This window comes from Canis lupus, chromosome X, assembly GCF_011100685.1.
Source record: "Canis lupus familiaris isolate Mischka breed German Shepherd chromosome X, alternate assembly UU_Cfam_GSD_1.0, whole genome shotgun sequence".
NCBI lineage: Eukaryota > Metazoa > Chordata > Mammalia > Carnivora > Canidae > Canis > Canis lupus.
In genome coordinates, this window is record NC_049260.1 from 76,517,992 (window position 1) to 76,536,026 (window position 18,035).

Below are 18,035 nucleotides of genomic sequence, written 5' to 3' on the forward strand. Positions count from 1 at the left end.
TTCAGTGATTGAGTGTTAAGTCCTGTGGTTGAGAGAAATGACCTGCTCACCACCATCCACCCCCCGTTTTTCCCTCCAAGTGAATCTCACAACAGTGAAGGCTATAGATAGGAAAGTTGTCTGTGTTTCCTTTTAACCAGGGAAATTTCTTGGTGACCTTGTGAATGGCATGGGCAAGATAGTCCATGTTCCCCAGGGTGACCCCTGCCACAGAGATGTGGCCATCCTTTGTCATGTAGATGAGAACTCCTTGGTCATCCCCTCCACCTGTTCAGGCTTTATTCTTGTGAAACAAAACCTGCCAATCTGGTCAGTGATGTGCTGTCAGTAGTGGGGGGAGCCTTCCTTCTTGAGGTTGGAGACCAGCTGAGTCCACATGCTAATGATGTGTTGGGCTATGCCTTTTACTTCCTGAAACTATTATTTTGGGGATCCCTGGGTGGCTCAGTGGTTTGGCGCCGCCTTCGGCCCAGGGCGTGATCCTGGATTCCCGGGATCGAGTCCCATGTCAGGCTTCCTGCATGGAGCCTGCTTCTCCCTCTGCCTGTGTCTCTGCCTCTCTCTCTCTGTGTCTCTCATGAATAAATAAATAAAATCTTAAAAAAATATATTGTTTTCACAGGTCAGGGCTGATCGGATGGTCAAGGCAATCCAGGCTCCGTTGATTGGAGAGTTGGAATACATGAGACGAAACAAGATCTTCAACTGTTACTCCACTCTTTTGGCTTCATCAGTGTCTTTGCAGACCACAGTGAAAGCTCCCACATGCTTACTGTATAAGCCCAGGTTCTTGGTATAGGTTTGGCAGAGACAAACATTAATGCCCTGCTCAATGAAGATGAAGTGGCATATAGCCCAGGCTTCCTTGTTGCAATCACCACTGGCAAAGTCTTGGCAGGCCATGCCAAAAAATGCAAAGAGATTATTTTTCTTCACGATTGTTACTACTTCCTTCTATTGCCCAGGATGAAGTCCACTCCTTTGTGATTGTGGGCACAGGCATGCAGGAGAAGAACATTTTACTGTAGCATTTTTGAAATGTCCTTTATAGTGCCTATGAAGTCACAGATGCATGTCTTGGTTCTTAGTGTTGATAACCATGTAGCTGCATATCAGTGTCCCTAAAGAATGGATGTATGATCCCTGGATTCCTTGATTGATACCTCTGGCCTCCCACAGAGCCCACTTTTGGAGGGACTGTCTACCAGATTCACCAGACTTATAGATTTAATTCTAATGTATATACCCTTTATAGCAGCACAAAGAATGGTCACTCCAATCCCTATTTTCAGAACAATACATTGAGTCACTGAGGTATTATAACTTGACAAGATCATTCAGCTAGCTAGTAAGTGTTGAGGTCAGGAAAAGAATCTGGTATTCTGACTCCAGAGTCCACACTCTTAACCACACTCTTAGACCTTTCCTTGGGTCTGCCTGTTGGCTTTCCACTGAGGAAACCTCTAGGCTGTACCACTATATTCCTACACCATTGTCCTCAGGCTGGGATGGGTGTTTGTCCCCATGCTGTACCCACAATACAGCACTTACCTGGAATTGCTATCAGAAGTCAAGATGAAGGTCCGAGTGAAAGCATGGACAGAACCTTGAGAATTTCCTTCTACTTCAATGACAACAAACAGCAACATCCCTTTAGAGTTGTACTTTTCACACAACCAGTATTCCCCTTTCAGGGACTTACTTGATAATCTTGTAGCACCCTTATGGGAGCCAGACAGGGGCAACTTTTCACTGGGAGGTAGAAGAGGGCTTTAAGGACTGAGAGGGCAACAATAGGGATAATCAACTCCCAGGGATAGGACCCCCAATATGTATCAGATCCTCTGACAAATACATGTTCACTTGATTCATTTCTTTTAGAGCAGCCCAAGATAAGGGTATTATTAGCCTCTTTTGCAAATAAGGAAACTGAAAGGTTATATATTTGACCCAAGATCACAGAGTAAGGAACTGAAATGAGAGCTATAAAATGCCACAGCCTGTGCCTCTAACATGTGAACTGTGTTGGGTCAGAAAGGCATGGATGTATGTCAGACCAGGATAGTCTGTGGGCAAGGTAGGATGGGAGAACACAACGGGAAGGGATGGAAAGGAAGCAACTTGGAAAGCTGGGAGAATTTGGAGGTAGTCCAGCCAGGAGGACATAATGGGGGATCTGGGGAGGACTCTACAGATACTTACTGTCCTTAAAAACCCCATTGACAGAAAAAAACGAGCATTGTTTCCCGAAAGGGGAGAATAGTTACTAAGGCTTTCAGTATCCTTCTAAACCTCCTACCCACTTCTGACTTTCTTGGTTGGCCCAAGGGAGGAAACCCATGCTCACCGTCTGGACGCTCAGGTCGACCACAAAGGAGTTAAGGTCATGCTGAGTTTTGGGCAACATATTGAGGGAGTCAACAATGTCATATTTTGTATGCTTTAGCAGTAGAACTCGCAGGACTTTGGGGGAAAGAAGGAAAGGTCAGGCCCATGGCCCCTATATATGTTCCCTTCACACCCCCTTTCCCATGTTGATCTTTTTGCTTTTCACATTTACCAGGGTCCTTGACCTTCTTAATATCCCTGCTATCCTTGAAGTATTCTTCTAAGCCATTTCTAGGAAAAATAGAGGAAAAGGAGGTAGTGGCCCAGGCAGTGTAGATGTTTACAGGAACTGATTATGTGTTTGCTGGGGAGACACATGGCCCAGGAGCAGAGTCTGAGCTGTGATACTCACAAGGCTGCATCTTCAGGGTTGAAGGGAGTGGTCAGGGAGAAACAGGCCTCATCATGGTAAGCATTGAGGAGACCCTATCGGTCTCCAGAGTCAAAGATCAAGTAATAGCTGAAGAAAAACAAAGACAATAGGCTATCTCTGTGATCTGGGCACCCAAAGGGACTTGAAAGCTCCTCTTAATCCATTAGCATACCTATTCCAACCCTCTTCTGCCTCATGGCCCCAAGGGTACTTACTGAAGCAGGAATTGAAGGATTAGATTCTTAAGAATCTCGGATCCTTTATAGCTTTCCTGGAATCAAAAGATATCTTGAAACTATGTGGTAGACAAAGCTTCCATTGTAATATCCTAAATCATGCTTGCTCCATCCTCACCTTACAATGCTTTATTATTTGGGGGGCTTCAGTGCAAATTACAGTTATTGCTGGTAACACCTGGCCAGCCTGAAGAAAGGAAGAGGAAATCAGAAGTGCAGACCATGGAGATTGCAATGGGTGAAAAGGGGCATATATAGGTGCAGGGGAAACAAGAGCTAGGGTCAGGTGTGAAATGGCCCCCAAAATTCTATCAGCAAGACTACAGTAGGAGTCTTCAACAGAGGGTCAGTCCTGTAAGACTCTATTATTATATGCAACTTTGGGTAAATAAGTGAATGACAGAAAGTTTGTGAGTAAGGGTGTGTGTGTGTGTGTGTGTGTGTGTGTGTGTGTGAGAGAATGGGCATTTTCTAGGAAGAATGGTCATGCTTTTTTCAGGAGTCTATGCACCCCAATGGGTCAGATACAAAAACATAACCTATGTAAGTCCACCAAAGCTTCCCGCTGGTGTGAAGGTCATCACTGTTAAAAAGAGGAGACAATGATGAATGTAGGCACTTATCAGGTGTAACAATGTGGGGAAACAATCCCTGATAGCACTGTTCAAAACCAAAAATAGAAAGAAATGAACTGCAGTTTAATTTTAAAGGTTTTCTGTCTTTCCTTCCTCCTGGGTAACTCCTACCTAGACTGCCCTTGCTCTCTTCCCAATATCTCAAGAAGCAAGATTTGGAGCCCAGGCTCTAGGGATGCCTTCCCCTCCTGGCCTCCCTTCCTCCCCGCAAGTTCCAAGTCCCCACTAAAGGCTCAAGAGAGAAGAGGGAATGGGGTGGGAGCCCAGGGCTCTGTTACCTCACTAGGGGTCCAGCATTCTGCAGGACCATGATCTGCCGGCCCCAGTGATGGTCCTGGATGTTGGGCCAGGGAGGTGAGTGAGGCAAGACCCAGGGTACAGGGAGAGAGAGGGAGGGGGAAGAAGACAGAAAAGGGGGTAAAGGTAGGAGGGGAGAGGTAAGAGAGACATAGGGGACTAGAGACAAAGGATGAAGAGAAAGCAAAGTAAAGGGAAAGGAAAGAAGCTCTACCATGGTGGTGGGGGTCAGGAAGGAAGGAGAATGAGAAGGAGAAGAAGGAGAAAATGGCTCCATGGCTGCATCCCTTTCCTTCATCTGTCCTGGCAGGCCCTGGAACCTGAGGTAGGAATGGAAAGCATGCCAGTGTTGGGCTGGGGGCCCATTGGTGCTGTCTGAAACTGTCACCTATGTGAACTCAGTGTAAGCTGGGCATGGGGAATGAGTTAGCTATTTGGGCAGACCTTCCCCAGAAGGAGTAGAGGGTGAAGCCCCAGGTCAGCATGGTGATGAGGGTCTGTGGCCCTGTCTTATAATCACTGCCTTCCTTCCTGATGGCCCCACTGCAACTGTGCCAGGGGACACATTTTCCCACATTGTTCCTGGCACAATTCATGTCCAGTTCCTAGACTAAGGGATTATACCTGTGTCAGGTGATCTAGGGCTTCTCTGAAGGACCAGTCAGGATTATGTGATGTATGAAGGGAAGAAAAGGGGAAGTACTTCTGAGAGGTTTGTCTTCTCTCCTCAAGCACCTCTGCCATCCACCCTTCATTTATGCCTCAGGAAGCCCTCTGCTCACTGGCAGTCACCCACTTCTAGCCTCTCGACTCAGGGAACCCTGGTTTCTCTCAAGGAGAGGCCAGCTCCTGACATTGGGCGAGAGGAACATGACCTTGAGGAACAGCCCCCTAGGATCTTAGCCCTCAGCATGAGGCAGAAAAGCCATCATGGCAGCCTGGAATTAGAGAGTGGACCCATTTGTTTCAAGGGAAAGAGGGCTCCTCTTGGGGATGAGGAGGGAACCCCATCTCAGCAGGGAGTAGGAAGGCCTGTATCAGCATGAGGCCCTGGGCTGGAGGACCCTTGTCAGTTCAGGTCGCAGTATCTGGCTCAAGCTGGTCACTCCTGGTCCTGGAGAAGATGATCCTTGCTTCCTGGAGCATTCTCATGGGAAAGAATGCTAGAGACAGCTGGGTGCAGAGTGAGGAAACAGAGCCCAGGCCAGGAGAACAAGTGAGTAGGTCATAGGAAGGAAAAGACCTCTAAGCACAGGTAAGGGACACAGAGAGAAGTGTGAGGGGGCCTTTGATCCTCCTAGAGGACCAGGGCTGCCACCTCCTGCAAGGGGGCACTGTCAAGGGTAATTTAGGCTCCCAAGGTAAAAAGGTCCCGAGGAGGGGTGACAAAAGTTACCACAGACCTTACATAGGTGTACTGGTTTGGGAAAGTGTTGCACAGAGGGTTCCCTTTCAGCCACAGCTCTTCAAGCTTCAGCCCTTTTATCTTGCATAACTCCCAGACTGACTGCACCTGAAAAATATGGGAAAGTAACTAGAAAAATGTTCTGGAAATAGACACCTGGACCCTTGAACATCTAGTCTCCACCTTCCTGCTCAGGTAACTTCTCTTGACACCTGTCATCACTCTGATGAGCATTACCACCCACTCTCAACCCCAAATTTAATATGCACCCCCTTCCTACCTCATTTTTTGAGAGGTTCAGACTCTTGATTGTAGGGGACATCTCCACAATGTCAGACAAGCCATCCAGCTGGTACAGTTTGTTCTTGCATAAGTTCAAGGACAAGAGCTTTGGGGGAAGAAGTTAGAGTGACATTTACTATCTAGGGACTCAGAGACAAATCTTCTCTCCACCTCATGTGTTCCATCCCATATAATACCAGCACTGGGCAAAATGCCTCACTTCGGGGAAATTCTCTTTGATGACCTGCAGGGTGGCAGCCATGCAGTTTCTTCGATTCAGGATTATATCCATATCATGGTCCATCAACTCTTCAAAAAGGTGGGAGGAGGCATCAGAAGGCTGAGAGGGGTCCAGGGCCAGTACCAAACTTACCCTCATTACCATCCCTAAGTGTCACACCCAAGAAGACCCCTAGAATTACTGCTGTCATTTGTACCTGGGTCAAAGCGGAGTTTATGGAGGTCAAGAGCTTTTTGGGAGATATCATAGTGTTTGCTCATGGTCAGCTGCAGAGAGGGATGGTAAGAGCCACTGTGAGTCTGTCATGGTGATAGGGAAACTGGGGGCTGGGAGAAGAAGAGGTAGGTCTGGGTGTTTGCACACAATGGGCCTTGTGTCTTAATTACCTTTAGCTGCTCCATTTCTTCTGGATCCAATTTATTCTGTACAGAGTAGGGTACAGCAGAGGGACTGACATGTATAGATAGCTACAAGAGGGGGGTGGTGGGATAAGCACTAGGAATTCTCCTTTAAGGAAGATGATCAGCCACTTTGGTCTGTGTTCCTGCCTTGGGACCAGGTATGGGTAATATCCTCAACACATACCTTTTGATTTTCCTCATCAGAAATCTTGCAGTTGATATCTTTCAATGCAGAGGCAGCACAAGCATCCTGGATAAAGAACTGGGCCCCGTCTTTTAAGTAATGGAACTACAGGGATTGAAGGCAACGGCAATAGTGTCAGAGGCCAGTGGCCTCTGCTTAGCTGTCTCTCCCCCTTCCCTGAGCCCACTCATCTGACTTCACCATTCTTTCTTACATCAACCACGGTGAAGGGGACACTGCAATGGCTTTGTATCGAATTTATTATCCATGTCTTGTTATACTTTATTCCGTAAGGAATCTAAGGATAAAAAGAAGGGATGGGAGAGAAGGGAGACAACAGGGCATTAAGACTGTAGAACAGACTCAATCTGGTGTTCTATTCTGACCTTCTACTGAGCTTTAAAAAGGCTTCCAAAGTAGGAACTATTGACATGATTTTAATTTTTTCTTTTGCTAGACATGGATTTTCTAATTTTTCCGTTCCCCCTATTTGAATATTTAACTCCCAAACAATCAAATTTAGATATTTAAAATGATATTCCTTTAATAAGTTTCCAGGAAATCCTGTTTATCCAACCAGGAATTTAGAGTCTACACCTTCACACTCATCATGAGCCAAATTGTGACATCTGGTGAGGAGTTGCTCCATATCCTTGGCAGTAGTCTCCACCTTTGCCTTTAGTCAACTTCCCATGACCTTCCTTCAGTTAACCTGTTCCCTTTGTATTGTTTGTGTGAACCTGCCCTCAGGTGATCAAGGATGTTAACTTCTCTTGTTCTCAACAAAGTTCCCAGCATCTCTATATGAGACCAACACAACTCTCCTTGACCTGCTTCTCCTGCACATTCCTTATTTTTTGTCAGGATACTTCCTGTGACCCTGAACCAGCCCCCTGAGTTTCCATCCTGCTTGTTCTCCATATCTCTCTCTGGAAATGCTCTGTCTTGGCATTCATTATGCCATTTCACACTGCTATTGTTGGGTTGGAAGGTGGAGACAGTGCTGTGGGGAAGTGGATAAAAGGGAGTGTCCATAAATATATAGAAATGCAATGAAATCTTCTATATAATTTCACTTCAATAATACCAGGTCTACAATTAGGATTACTCAGTTGTTATTCCAGTCCTATCACTCTTCACTTTCAGTGAGAGGAGAAAAAGACCATGGAGAACAAAAACTTTGCAGAGTCCCAGGGGCTGCTGCATGCAAACCAGGCTACCTGGTCACTTATTGTCTTATTTAGGGGTCCTACTGGGAACCCTTCATTACCATGTTTCTATCATCCTCCTGAAGGTGGAAAGGATGAAGCTCATATCCACATGTTCATAATTAAAGTTCCCTTTGCCAAAATTACCCTGGGAAGAATCCCCACCTTTATTTTTCTTTGAGGAGAGCTACCACCATAAATTTTATTTTAAATAAAAAATAAATTTAAAATCAAACTTATTTTAAAATTGAGAAAAAAATACAACTTTGAAGACACATTAGTGGTCTCATACCATTTACTTCATCTTGGCCTAACATCATGGTAGGGCAAGCAAAGTGTCAACCTGCTGGATAGAACAATCATACAAACAATGTATCAGTTGGTAGTAATACTAGTGGTTCTGCAGGAAGGGAGGATTAAGGCAATTAGATGATTAGAAACCAGATTTTCTTTTGGTTTTAACATTTAAGGTTCTCTAGGCTTATGTGTTGTACATTGTACATTAATTACTCTGCATTGTCTCAGAGCATGGTTATAAGGAAAGATCTATTCACTCCTGGTCATTCCATGATTTGCTGATTATGAAGAGGCCTTGGATTAACTCTTTGGGTTACTTTCACTGTGTGGCCTGGTGTCAGAAAAGTCCTGTGAAACTTTCACTGTGGTTACTTTCACTGTGTGGCCTGGTGTTAGAAAAGTCCTGTTACTCACAACTTTTGATATTTTCCTTATATGGCACATGGAAGTGAAATCATTCAAACCAGAAATTCCACATGCTCAGTGTCCAAAACGTGGAGTTAGCCTAAAGTACTCTCTCATACTCCATACCTAACTTATCAAAAAGTTCTCTTGGCTTGCCCTCAAAATATGTCCAAAGTCTAGCTACTTCTTAACTCCTCTATTGCTACCAACCTGGTTGTTATCAACATCAATCTTCTGTATTATATTGCCTTCCAAATGGTCCCTCTGTTTTCATCCATGCTCCCTCACTATTTTTAACTCAGCAGGCAGAGAGAAATTTTAAAGTATAAGTCAAATCTTGTCACTCTTTTGCTATAAAAATCCTATAAAAGGATTTGAAGTCCATCAAAGTGTTAAAAGGTGAGTTCATCATGATAACAACATCAACAAAAAGAAATCTCATTGGTGACATTTGGAGAAGGCCAGTAAATGAACTTATTTTTATGAAAATTTATAAAGAGGAAGAATCAAATATATTTGTTCTTTTTTTCTGTATAAGGTGTACATAAAGATAGCCAATTTATTGATGATAGAGTTTCTCTTTATATGTGTAATGTAGTTAATATAAGAAGAAGTCATGATAGAATTTGAGTATCATCATTTTAAAACTTATAATTAAGTAAAGAACCTATATAATGGTGATAAATGGCTGGTAAATATCACACACATACACACACACACACACACACACACACACACACACACACACACAACAACAAAAGCCAGGCATCATGTACTTTGTTATAGGCATTGACTATGCAGAATTTTTGTCAAAAGCATCAAATCTGAATCTGATCAAGTCTTTAGTTCTTATTTCAACATTGGGATGCAATTTCTTAAACAAATGAAGGGGAGAGATATATGAATGTATTTAGTATTTTATGTTTGTATGCTATGGGATACATTATGCATTTATGCAAATATATATGTTAAATTTTGAGACAATTATATACTCATGTAGAAATAATGATTTCTGATTTTTTATATAATTTGTACATTAGATTATCATTTCAGTTAACATCCTAATCGTCACAAACTTTAGCCTACTAATACAGTTGCAATTTTACAAATCCAAATTTTTGCTACAATAAGCTACTATGAAAAAGGATATACATACATTCCATATATTTTATAGTTTTCCATGCAATAATTCCCATAAGTAGATTATTTTAGTCAAAACATGAATATTTTCAATTTCAATAAATTTTTATAAGTGACATTTATAAATATATATACATACATATATATATTTATTTATTTACACCTATTTGCATGCTAATCAAGAGTGAGGGGGATGCCTGGGTGGCTCAGCGGTTGAGTGTCTGCCTTGTCTTCCGGATTACCGGAATCAAGTCCCACATTGGGCTCCTTGCATGGAGCTTGCTTCTCCCTTGGCCTGTGTCTCTGCCTCTCTTTCTGTGTCTCTCATGAATAAATAAATAAAATCTTTAAAAAAAAAAAGAGTGAGGGAACAAGCCTATTTACTCACCACCACAAACATAAAAAGTTTACATGCTGATAAAACAATCAGCCTTTTTTTAATTTATATTTGGAATAGCATTGCCTCTAATATATATATATATATTAGAATATAGTGGTGATTCAGAATCTTTTGTCACTGGAATGGTTGAAATATGAGAGTGGCTGAAGGCTGGAACTGACCCGAGGGCCTCAGAAGCAGGAGCAAATAGACAAAAATGGGAGGATAAGATGATGATGTGCACTTATAATACAATAAAACAAGAAAAATATTGGAGGTACTGACTCTATGCTAGCCAGACATATCCATCTGGAAAACTTAATGAAAAGCATATTACATGTGTTTTCCTATTTTTGTTACCTTATCTTCCAGACATTAGAGAAAGCGCAGTACAGAAGATAGTAATGATAATAAGGAGTATGCTAAACTCAGCATGAAAAATAAATAAATTTATTTTTAAATTTATTTTTAAATAAATTTAGATTAAAATAGATTTTTGCTTCCAGCATTGACAGATGAGCTAAGTTGGATCAAACATACAACTAAAAACAACTAGAAGAGCGTTACAAATCATTTAAAATAAAATATTATTTGAAGGCATCAAACAGCTAGCAATGCTGTACGATGGTACAGAGCAAGGATTAGAGGCTACAAAATAATCCAGAAGACAATCCCAATGTTTGGGGTTATTTTTCTTTTAGAAGCAATTGATGATTCCTAAGGAGTCAAGTTAAATGTTTAAATGCTACAAATTTGTGTCAGATTTTCTACAGAGTCATAGGGCTGAGTACATAAATGTTGAAAGTGGGGCTTCCAAGGGGAGGTGACCATGGCAAAACACTCAGACTTAATAGGTTACCTTCAAGAGCTATGCCAGGCAAGTAAAGGTAAACTGGAAATAGGTCAGTCCCTCAAGGGACTGAAGTCCAGTTTAATAATCTCAACCACCAATGGGATTAAAGGGATTTGGGGCTGTTTGTTGCTGCCTGGCAGTTTATCAGGAAAAATAAACAAAAATCTTTTTCATTAAGAAAAATAACTTCATTCTAGGACTGAAGTAAATAAATCTACAACCTGTTACATATAGTCCTTTGGCTTATAAAGGAGATAAGACAATATAATTGACAATCAAGGAATGAAAAAAAAGACATTAAAAACGACTCACATGAAACCCAGATTATTGCATTATTAGACATAAACTTTAAAATAATCATGCCTATAATTGTCAAGAAAATATAATAAACTGAAAATTTTAGCCAAGAATTGAAAATATAAAAAAATAAATGAAATTTCTAGAACTCAAAAGTGTAATATCTGGAATTAAGAACAATAATGGTATTAGCAGCATATGAGGTGCACTGAAGGGAGAGTTAGAAAAACAAATGAAGGGCCTGAAGAAAATATCCAGAATGAAGTATGGAGAGACAAAATGATGAATGACAGAAAGAGATGGAACAAGTTTAAAAGGATGCAACAAATATATCAAACATGCTTAATTGGAGTCCTATAAAGGAGAGAGAACTGTGCAGAATAGTATTTCAAGATATAATGTTTGAGAAGTTTTGAAAAGTAACATAAGACATCAAGTCACAGATGTAAGAAGCAGTATATATAACAGTATATATGCATGGTGGAGTGTGAGGAAAATCAAACCCAGGCCCATCACAGAAAGGCTTTTAAAACGCAAATAAAGAGAGAAAATATTTATAGGACAGAGAAAAACAACAGATTATCTTAAAATGAGCAAAATTAAGGCTGACATAGAATTTTTAAACAAATAGCTTAAAGAAAATGAAATTCTATCTTCATAGTGTTGAAGCAAAATAATTGCATACTCAGAATTTTCTGTCTATAAAAACTTATCTTTTGAAAATGGAAGTCAAAGAAATGGACATTTTAATGCAAACAAAAACTATGCAAATTTTTCATCAGCCAACTCAAACTAAAGATTTATGCTTAAGTCAAAAATATGATCAGAGATGAAGGCACATAGATGCAAGAAGAATGAAGAATGACATTTAAAAATATGGAGGAAAATTAGGGATCCCTGGGTGGCACAGCAGTTTAGCGCCTGCCTTTGGCCCAGGGCGCGATCCTGGAGACCCGGGATCGAATCCCATATCGGGCTCCTGGTGCATGGAGCTTGCTTCTCCCTCTGCCTATGTCTCCGCCTCTCTCTCTCTCTCTCTCTGTGTGACTATCATAAATAAATAAAAATTAAAAAAAATAAAAATAAAAAATAAAAATATGGAGGAAAATTAAATGAGTATCGACTGTATATTATAATGATAATTTCTTTGATGAATTTAAATATATAATTATATAATATATTAATAATATAATTAATAATTATATATTATAGTTTATATAATATAATGTGTTATATAATAATATATAATATATAATTATATTATAATTATAATATATAATATGTAATAATATTAATATTAATATATTAATAATATATAAGATATTATATAATTAAAATGTATATCAATAAATCAGTAGGGGCATTAGACATTACAAAATAGAGGAAAAGGAAACTAGAACAGAAAAACAAATGTAGGAGAAAGAATAAGATAAACTAAATTATATCTGGAATTACATTATATATAAGTGGCTTGAAATTTTCAAATTAAAAAATAGAGATCATAAATCTAGATTAGGGGCATCTAGGTGGCTCAGTTGGTTAGGTGTTTCACTCTTGATTTTGGCTCAGGCCTTGGTTGCAGGGTCATAATATCAAACCCCACATCAGGCTCCGTGCTCAGTGGAGAGGCTGCTTGAGATTCTCTCTCTCCTGCTCCCTCTGTCCCTCCCTTCTCAAATAATTAAATGAATCTTTAAAAAGAATCTAGATTAAAAAATCATTCAATAGAATGCTCCTTAAAAGGGACATATGTAAAATATAAGAACATAGAAAATTTGAAAAAAAAAATTAGAAAGATATACCACTTTAACACAGAGTGTCTGAGAGCTGGTATAATGACTCATAAGAGAAAAAATATATCTCAAGTAAAAACATTACTACAGAAAAAGGGAGACTGCAAATGATAAAATGTTTAATTCAACAAATAATATTAACAAAACAATTTTAAATTTGTATGTACCTTTTAATATAGAGCCCAAATATACATAGCAAAAACTGAGAAGTAAATGGAGAAAATATACACAGTAAGAAGCGACAGAAGTAAAGGGCAAAATGGATAAATCCACAGTCCCAGTGGGAAATTTTAGTACACTTCACTGAATGACAAAATAGGCAAAAAATCAGTTAGATAAAGAAGATTTAAACAACATGAGTAGCAAAACTTCCTTAATTGACATAAAACACTGCTTATGACAACCCATATAACATTCTAGAATATATCATATATGGCCCATAAACCAAGCCCAGAGAAACCTCTACAGGGATAATACAATATACCATGAATGGTTGATGGGAAAATTCAAGGGTAATAGTGGGTTCTCTGCCCCCCCTCTTCCTCTAGTATTCATCCCAATAATGTTAATTTCCAACATTTTTCCCCAAGTGATCCTCCTCAGGCCTCAAATACTGGATCAGAGAGGATCACATGACTCAGCACTTTCCCTCAACCAAAGGGAACATCTCAGCTTAGTCAGAGCATAGCTACCTCAGCACAGCCACAGGTGGGTTGGTTTTCCATGTGGAACCAGGATGTGTTAGGGCTCACTCAGTCCATTTCTTCAAAAGAGTAAAACAATACTCAGCCTAGGCCCTTGCTACTCCCCAGAGAGGCCATTGAAAGAGGGCTGTTCTGTGCCTTAGGGAGTGTGTGTGTGTTGTGGGGTGGGTGGCAGCTAGAATCCTTCCAGCTCTGTGAGGATCTGAGGCCAATGCCTCATGTTGAACAACTCACCTATGGTGTGAGCTGAAGGCAGTCACCTGTCATCACTGTCCACACAGGGTGTTCCTGAAGAGAATATGTAGGGTCTGGAGCTGGGAATTTGTGGCAGATCTGATTACAGCTCTTGAGGAAAGTGAGAGCAGGCCCTAAGTCCTTGTGAAGGCTACACAAGTAAGATGGAGGCCTTCCAGGAAATTCCTTCCCCAAGGGCATAGAGAGAAGAGTCCTGGCAGCCAGAGAAGACAACTTCCTGTTGTTACTGCCCCCCTGAGTTCGCTACCAGCCTAGCACTCAGGGAACTGTTTTCAATAAGGCATCTCCACAGAGGCATTAAATAGAGTTAGGAGGACTGGGTCACAGGTATTTGTAGCTGCAAAGGGAGAGAATTTTTTTTTTTAAAGGGAGAGAATTTTGAGAGTCAGCGGTGGCCAGGCTCTGTATGGGCTACATTACATTGTATTCCTTCATGAATTCCTCACAAGGAGACTCTTATCTGTAGAATTAGCACTCTTTGCCCTCCTTGAAGTTGCTAAGGTTTAAGAAAATACAGAAACTGGAACTGAGCTTTATAGAATGAGCATGATCCCACCATGCATAACTTTAATAAGCTCTCTGTACAATATATCAGATTTACTTAAGAAAGAGCAAAGTTCAACATCTGAAAATAGCCACATGGCAGGAAATAACTCCAGTCCATCTTAGAGAGGTCATAGTAGAGTCTGACCCAGTAATTTATAAAGGAAATTGCAAACAATTTGGTGGGATACTGGAATGAGCATAGAAAAAAAAAAAACAAACCTTTTTCTTTGGGGGGAAAAAAAGTTATATAGAAACCTTCTCCCTGGTGGTCAGGGCCAGAACTGTAGCTCTGAAGGTTTGAATAGAAGGCTTTGTAAAGGGAAAGAAGAGAGACAGGGGCCTGGACTCTAGTGCATCAGCCAGAACTTTCTGGTATTTTTCACCCTCTTGGCAGCCGTCCCTTCCTGGGTTTCTATGCCCTGAGAGAGGACATCCAGCTTCTGAATGAACTAAAGAAAAGTAAGCATTTAATAATTACATTATTTTTACAAAATTTAGGGGGAGAGAAGCATTAGGACAAAAACATATATACATACATAGATAAACTGTCAAGATGTATTTTTAAGTACTTCTCTCAATAAATTTGCCCAATTGCAAAATATTAAACCCTATTAAATATATATTTAAAAAATAAAATCATCCTGCATCTTTCTCTTTCATCTATATTGTCATGATCACCATGACCCAAAGATATTCTCTGTAACAAGACCGGTGCACATTTTCTAGATGTGCAAGATAGGTGTTTACCTATCATAAAATATTTGTTAAGTATTATATATACACAAACATAAATATATATACGTGTATATACACATATGTATGTATATATGCATATATATATTCCTTTTAAATTTTGCGATCACATAAAAAATTTTCTGCAAATTAGATTTTTCACTCATTGAGACATCTCTGGATTTTCATTTCTTTGGACTATGTGCTCTAGCCTCTTCAGACATTTATTGGACAATCATTTTGCTTTTCATTTTTAATTTTTTTTAAAGATTCTATTTATTCATGAGAGACAGAGATAGAGGCAGAGACGTAGGCAGAGAGAGAAGCAGGCTCCCTGGAGGGAGCCCGATGTGGGACTTGATCCCAGGACTCTGGGATCATGCCCTGAGCTGAAGGCAGATGCTCAACCACTGAGACACCTAGGCGTCCCTCATTTTGCTTTTTAATTAAATTAACTATTGATATTTTTGTCTCTCTCACTCCTGATTTGCCAAAGTCCCTTATGTATAGGCATATTAGTAGAAGTCTATAATACTATTTGCATATGTGTTCTCCCTGCTTTTCACATTTTTTTCTTTTGGAACTATAGAAAGTATTTCTAGATTTTAATTAAATTTATGATTTAAAAATAACATACACCATCCTTTGGGGCAGAGTGGGGACTGAAAAACAGAGGGAATAGAAAGAGAAAGGAAGGGTTATGAGATGCTGGAAGGGTTCTCAGAGGAGGCCCAGCCAGGGGGGCAGGGAGCAGTGGGGCATTAGGGAGGGGGCGCTATGCACATTCACCTTCCTTGAACACCCCATTAACAGAGAAACAGAACACCATTTCCTGAGAGGGAAGAGCCCAGGTGCTCAGTCACCACCTAAACCCCCTACCCACCTTTGGCTTTCTGTGGCTGCCTATGGGAGGAAGCAGGCACTCACATTCTGAGCCACATGTCTACCACAAAGGAATGGAATTGTCTACCATAAAGGAATGGAAGTCATGCTGAGTTTTGCATAACACACAGAGGGATCCCATAATGTCGTTTTTTTTTTCTCTGTTTCAGCAGATGAATCTTCAGGCCCACAGAGCGGGGAGAAGCAAGCAAAGGTCAGGGATTGTGACACCCTGGGCCCTATGATTGGCCACTTCATTTTTTTTTTAATTTTTTTATTTATTTATGATAGTTACAGAGAGAGAGAGAGAGGCAGAGACACAGGCAGAGGGAGAAGCAGGCTCCATGCACCAGGAGCCTGATGTGGGATTCGATCCCGGGTCTCCAGGATCGCGCCCTGGGCCAAAGGCAGGCGCCAAACCGCTGCGCCACCCAGGGATCCCTGATTGGCCACTTCAAATCCTCTTTCCCCGCCCAATCTTGCCCATCACACACTTAAACACACACCAGGTTCTTGAACTTATTCATATTCCTGCTATCCTTGAAGCATTCACACAAGCTGCTTCTATGAGAGAAAAAGGAACAGAAAGTGGTGGTCTGGCCAGTATAGGTATTTTGCACACTATATGGTGGGAAGTCACATGGCTCACAACCAGAGTCATGGATCAACTAGTAATTGTTGGGGAGTAATGAGAACAGTCTACCTCTGTGGTCTGGACACCAAATGAGATTTCAAATACCTACTCAGCAGTTCTGAGCTTGAGTGACCTAACCTGTCATTCTGATGGGCACTACCACCCACTCTCAACCCAGTTTTGATCTGATTTTCTCTCCTGACCTCACTTTTGGAGAGGTTTAGGGGATGCCTGCATGGCTCAGTGATTGAGCATCTGCCTTTGGCTCAGGTCATGATCCCAGGGTCCTGGGATCGAGTCCCACATCAGGCTCCCCACAGGGAGCCTGCTTCTCCCTCTGCTTATGTCTCTGCCTCTCTGTGTGTGTGTCTCTCATGAAAAAATGAATAAAATCTTTTTTTAAAATAATCTTGATTGTATGGGCCATCTGTATACTAACGGACAGGCCACCCAACTGGTATGGTTTGTTGTTTTGCAAGTTCAAGGACAACAGCTTTTGGGGAAGAAGAGTTAGAGTGACAGTTATTAAGTAAGACCTTGGAGATAAATCTCTCTTCTTTCCTTTGCATTTCATTGGTGTAGTCCTGTCCTCCTCTCCCCCATTCTTTGACCTCAGAGGACCTCTAAGGAACTGAGGACTGTCAAAGAAAATAGTGTCTTGATTTCTCTGGAGGCTGATTAAGAAAGATACTCAGCAGAATAAATGGTTAATGAGAGTCTACACAGAGAGAGCACTGGAGTGAAAACCAACCTATTTCTTTTTACAGGACATTGGGTAGATCCCTTTCCCTCTCATGTCCTCCAGTCTTATATAGGACAGGCAACACAGCTATATTTGTGTGTATGTGTGTGTGTGTGTGTATGTGTGTGAGAGAGAGAGAGAGAGAGAGAGAGAAAGAGAGTGTCTGTGTAGTCATAAAGATGTAGAAAATTGCTGATATTGCTGAGTAGAGGAGTAATCATGCTTTTAAATTTTAAAAGTTTATTGCATGTTTATTCATAATATACATTATGTTTGAAAAATACTCATGCACTTATATTTTATATACTTTATAGACCTCAAAACTTGCAGAAATATTTCTAGGAACTCATCATACATAAATTTTTATTTTCTGAATTATATTAATAAAAATATTATGAAAAATTTAACATACACCAAATAATATAGAACTACACTCTCCAATAAAACAGCCACTATCACATATGGCTATTGAATATTTGAAATTTATCTTATTTGGATTAAGACATGTTTTAAATGTAAAATACACACCATAAAAGATTAACACTTATTTTGCATCTAAGTCCTGAGATGGTATAGTATATTAAGTTCTACTTAATTTTGTATGGGTTTTGAAAAGCCAATTTTTGGAAAGTTGATAGGGCTTACAATTATATAATCACATAGTAATGTCAAAATATTTCTAGTTATTCCAGACCTAATGCTTTTCTTCGATGCCATTAGTCAACA

The 18,035-nt window shown here is 40.4% G+C and overlaps 1 protein-coding gene across 1 annotated transcript in view; it reads right to left on the bottom strand.

The window, feature by feature from the left end:
- Positions 1-7,756, bottom strand: part of LOC119868322 (nuclear RNA export factor 2-like) — a 63,628-nt gene extending 55,872 nt beyond the window's left edge. Inside the window, 17 exon segments of the mRNA XM_038588819.1 lie at positions 1,552-1,624; positions 2,203-2,244; positions 2,347-2,463; positions 2,561-2,619; positions 2,741-2,848; positions 2,977-3,032; positions 3,116-3,184; positions 3,582-3,657; positions 5,333-5,442; positions 5,615-5,722; positions 5,837-5,925; positions 6,054-6,123; positions 6,244-6,324; positions 6,443-6,547; positions 6,657-6,741; positions 7,317-7,445; positions 7,713-7,756. Coding sequence (XP_038444747.1) covers positions 1,552-1,624; positions 2,203-2,244; positions 2,347-2,463; positions 2,561-2,619; positions 2,741-2,848; positions 2,977-3,032; positions 3,116-3,184; positions 3,582-3,657; positions 5,333-5,442; positions 5,615-5,722; positions 5,837-5,925; positions 6,054-6,123; positions 6,244-6,324; positions 6,443-6,547; positions 6,657-6,741; positions 7,317-7,445; positions 7,713-7,756 — 1,421 coding nt within the window.
- Between the last annotated feature and the right edge of the window lie 10,279 nt (positions 7,757-18,035).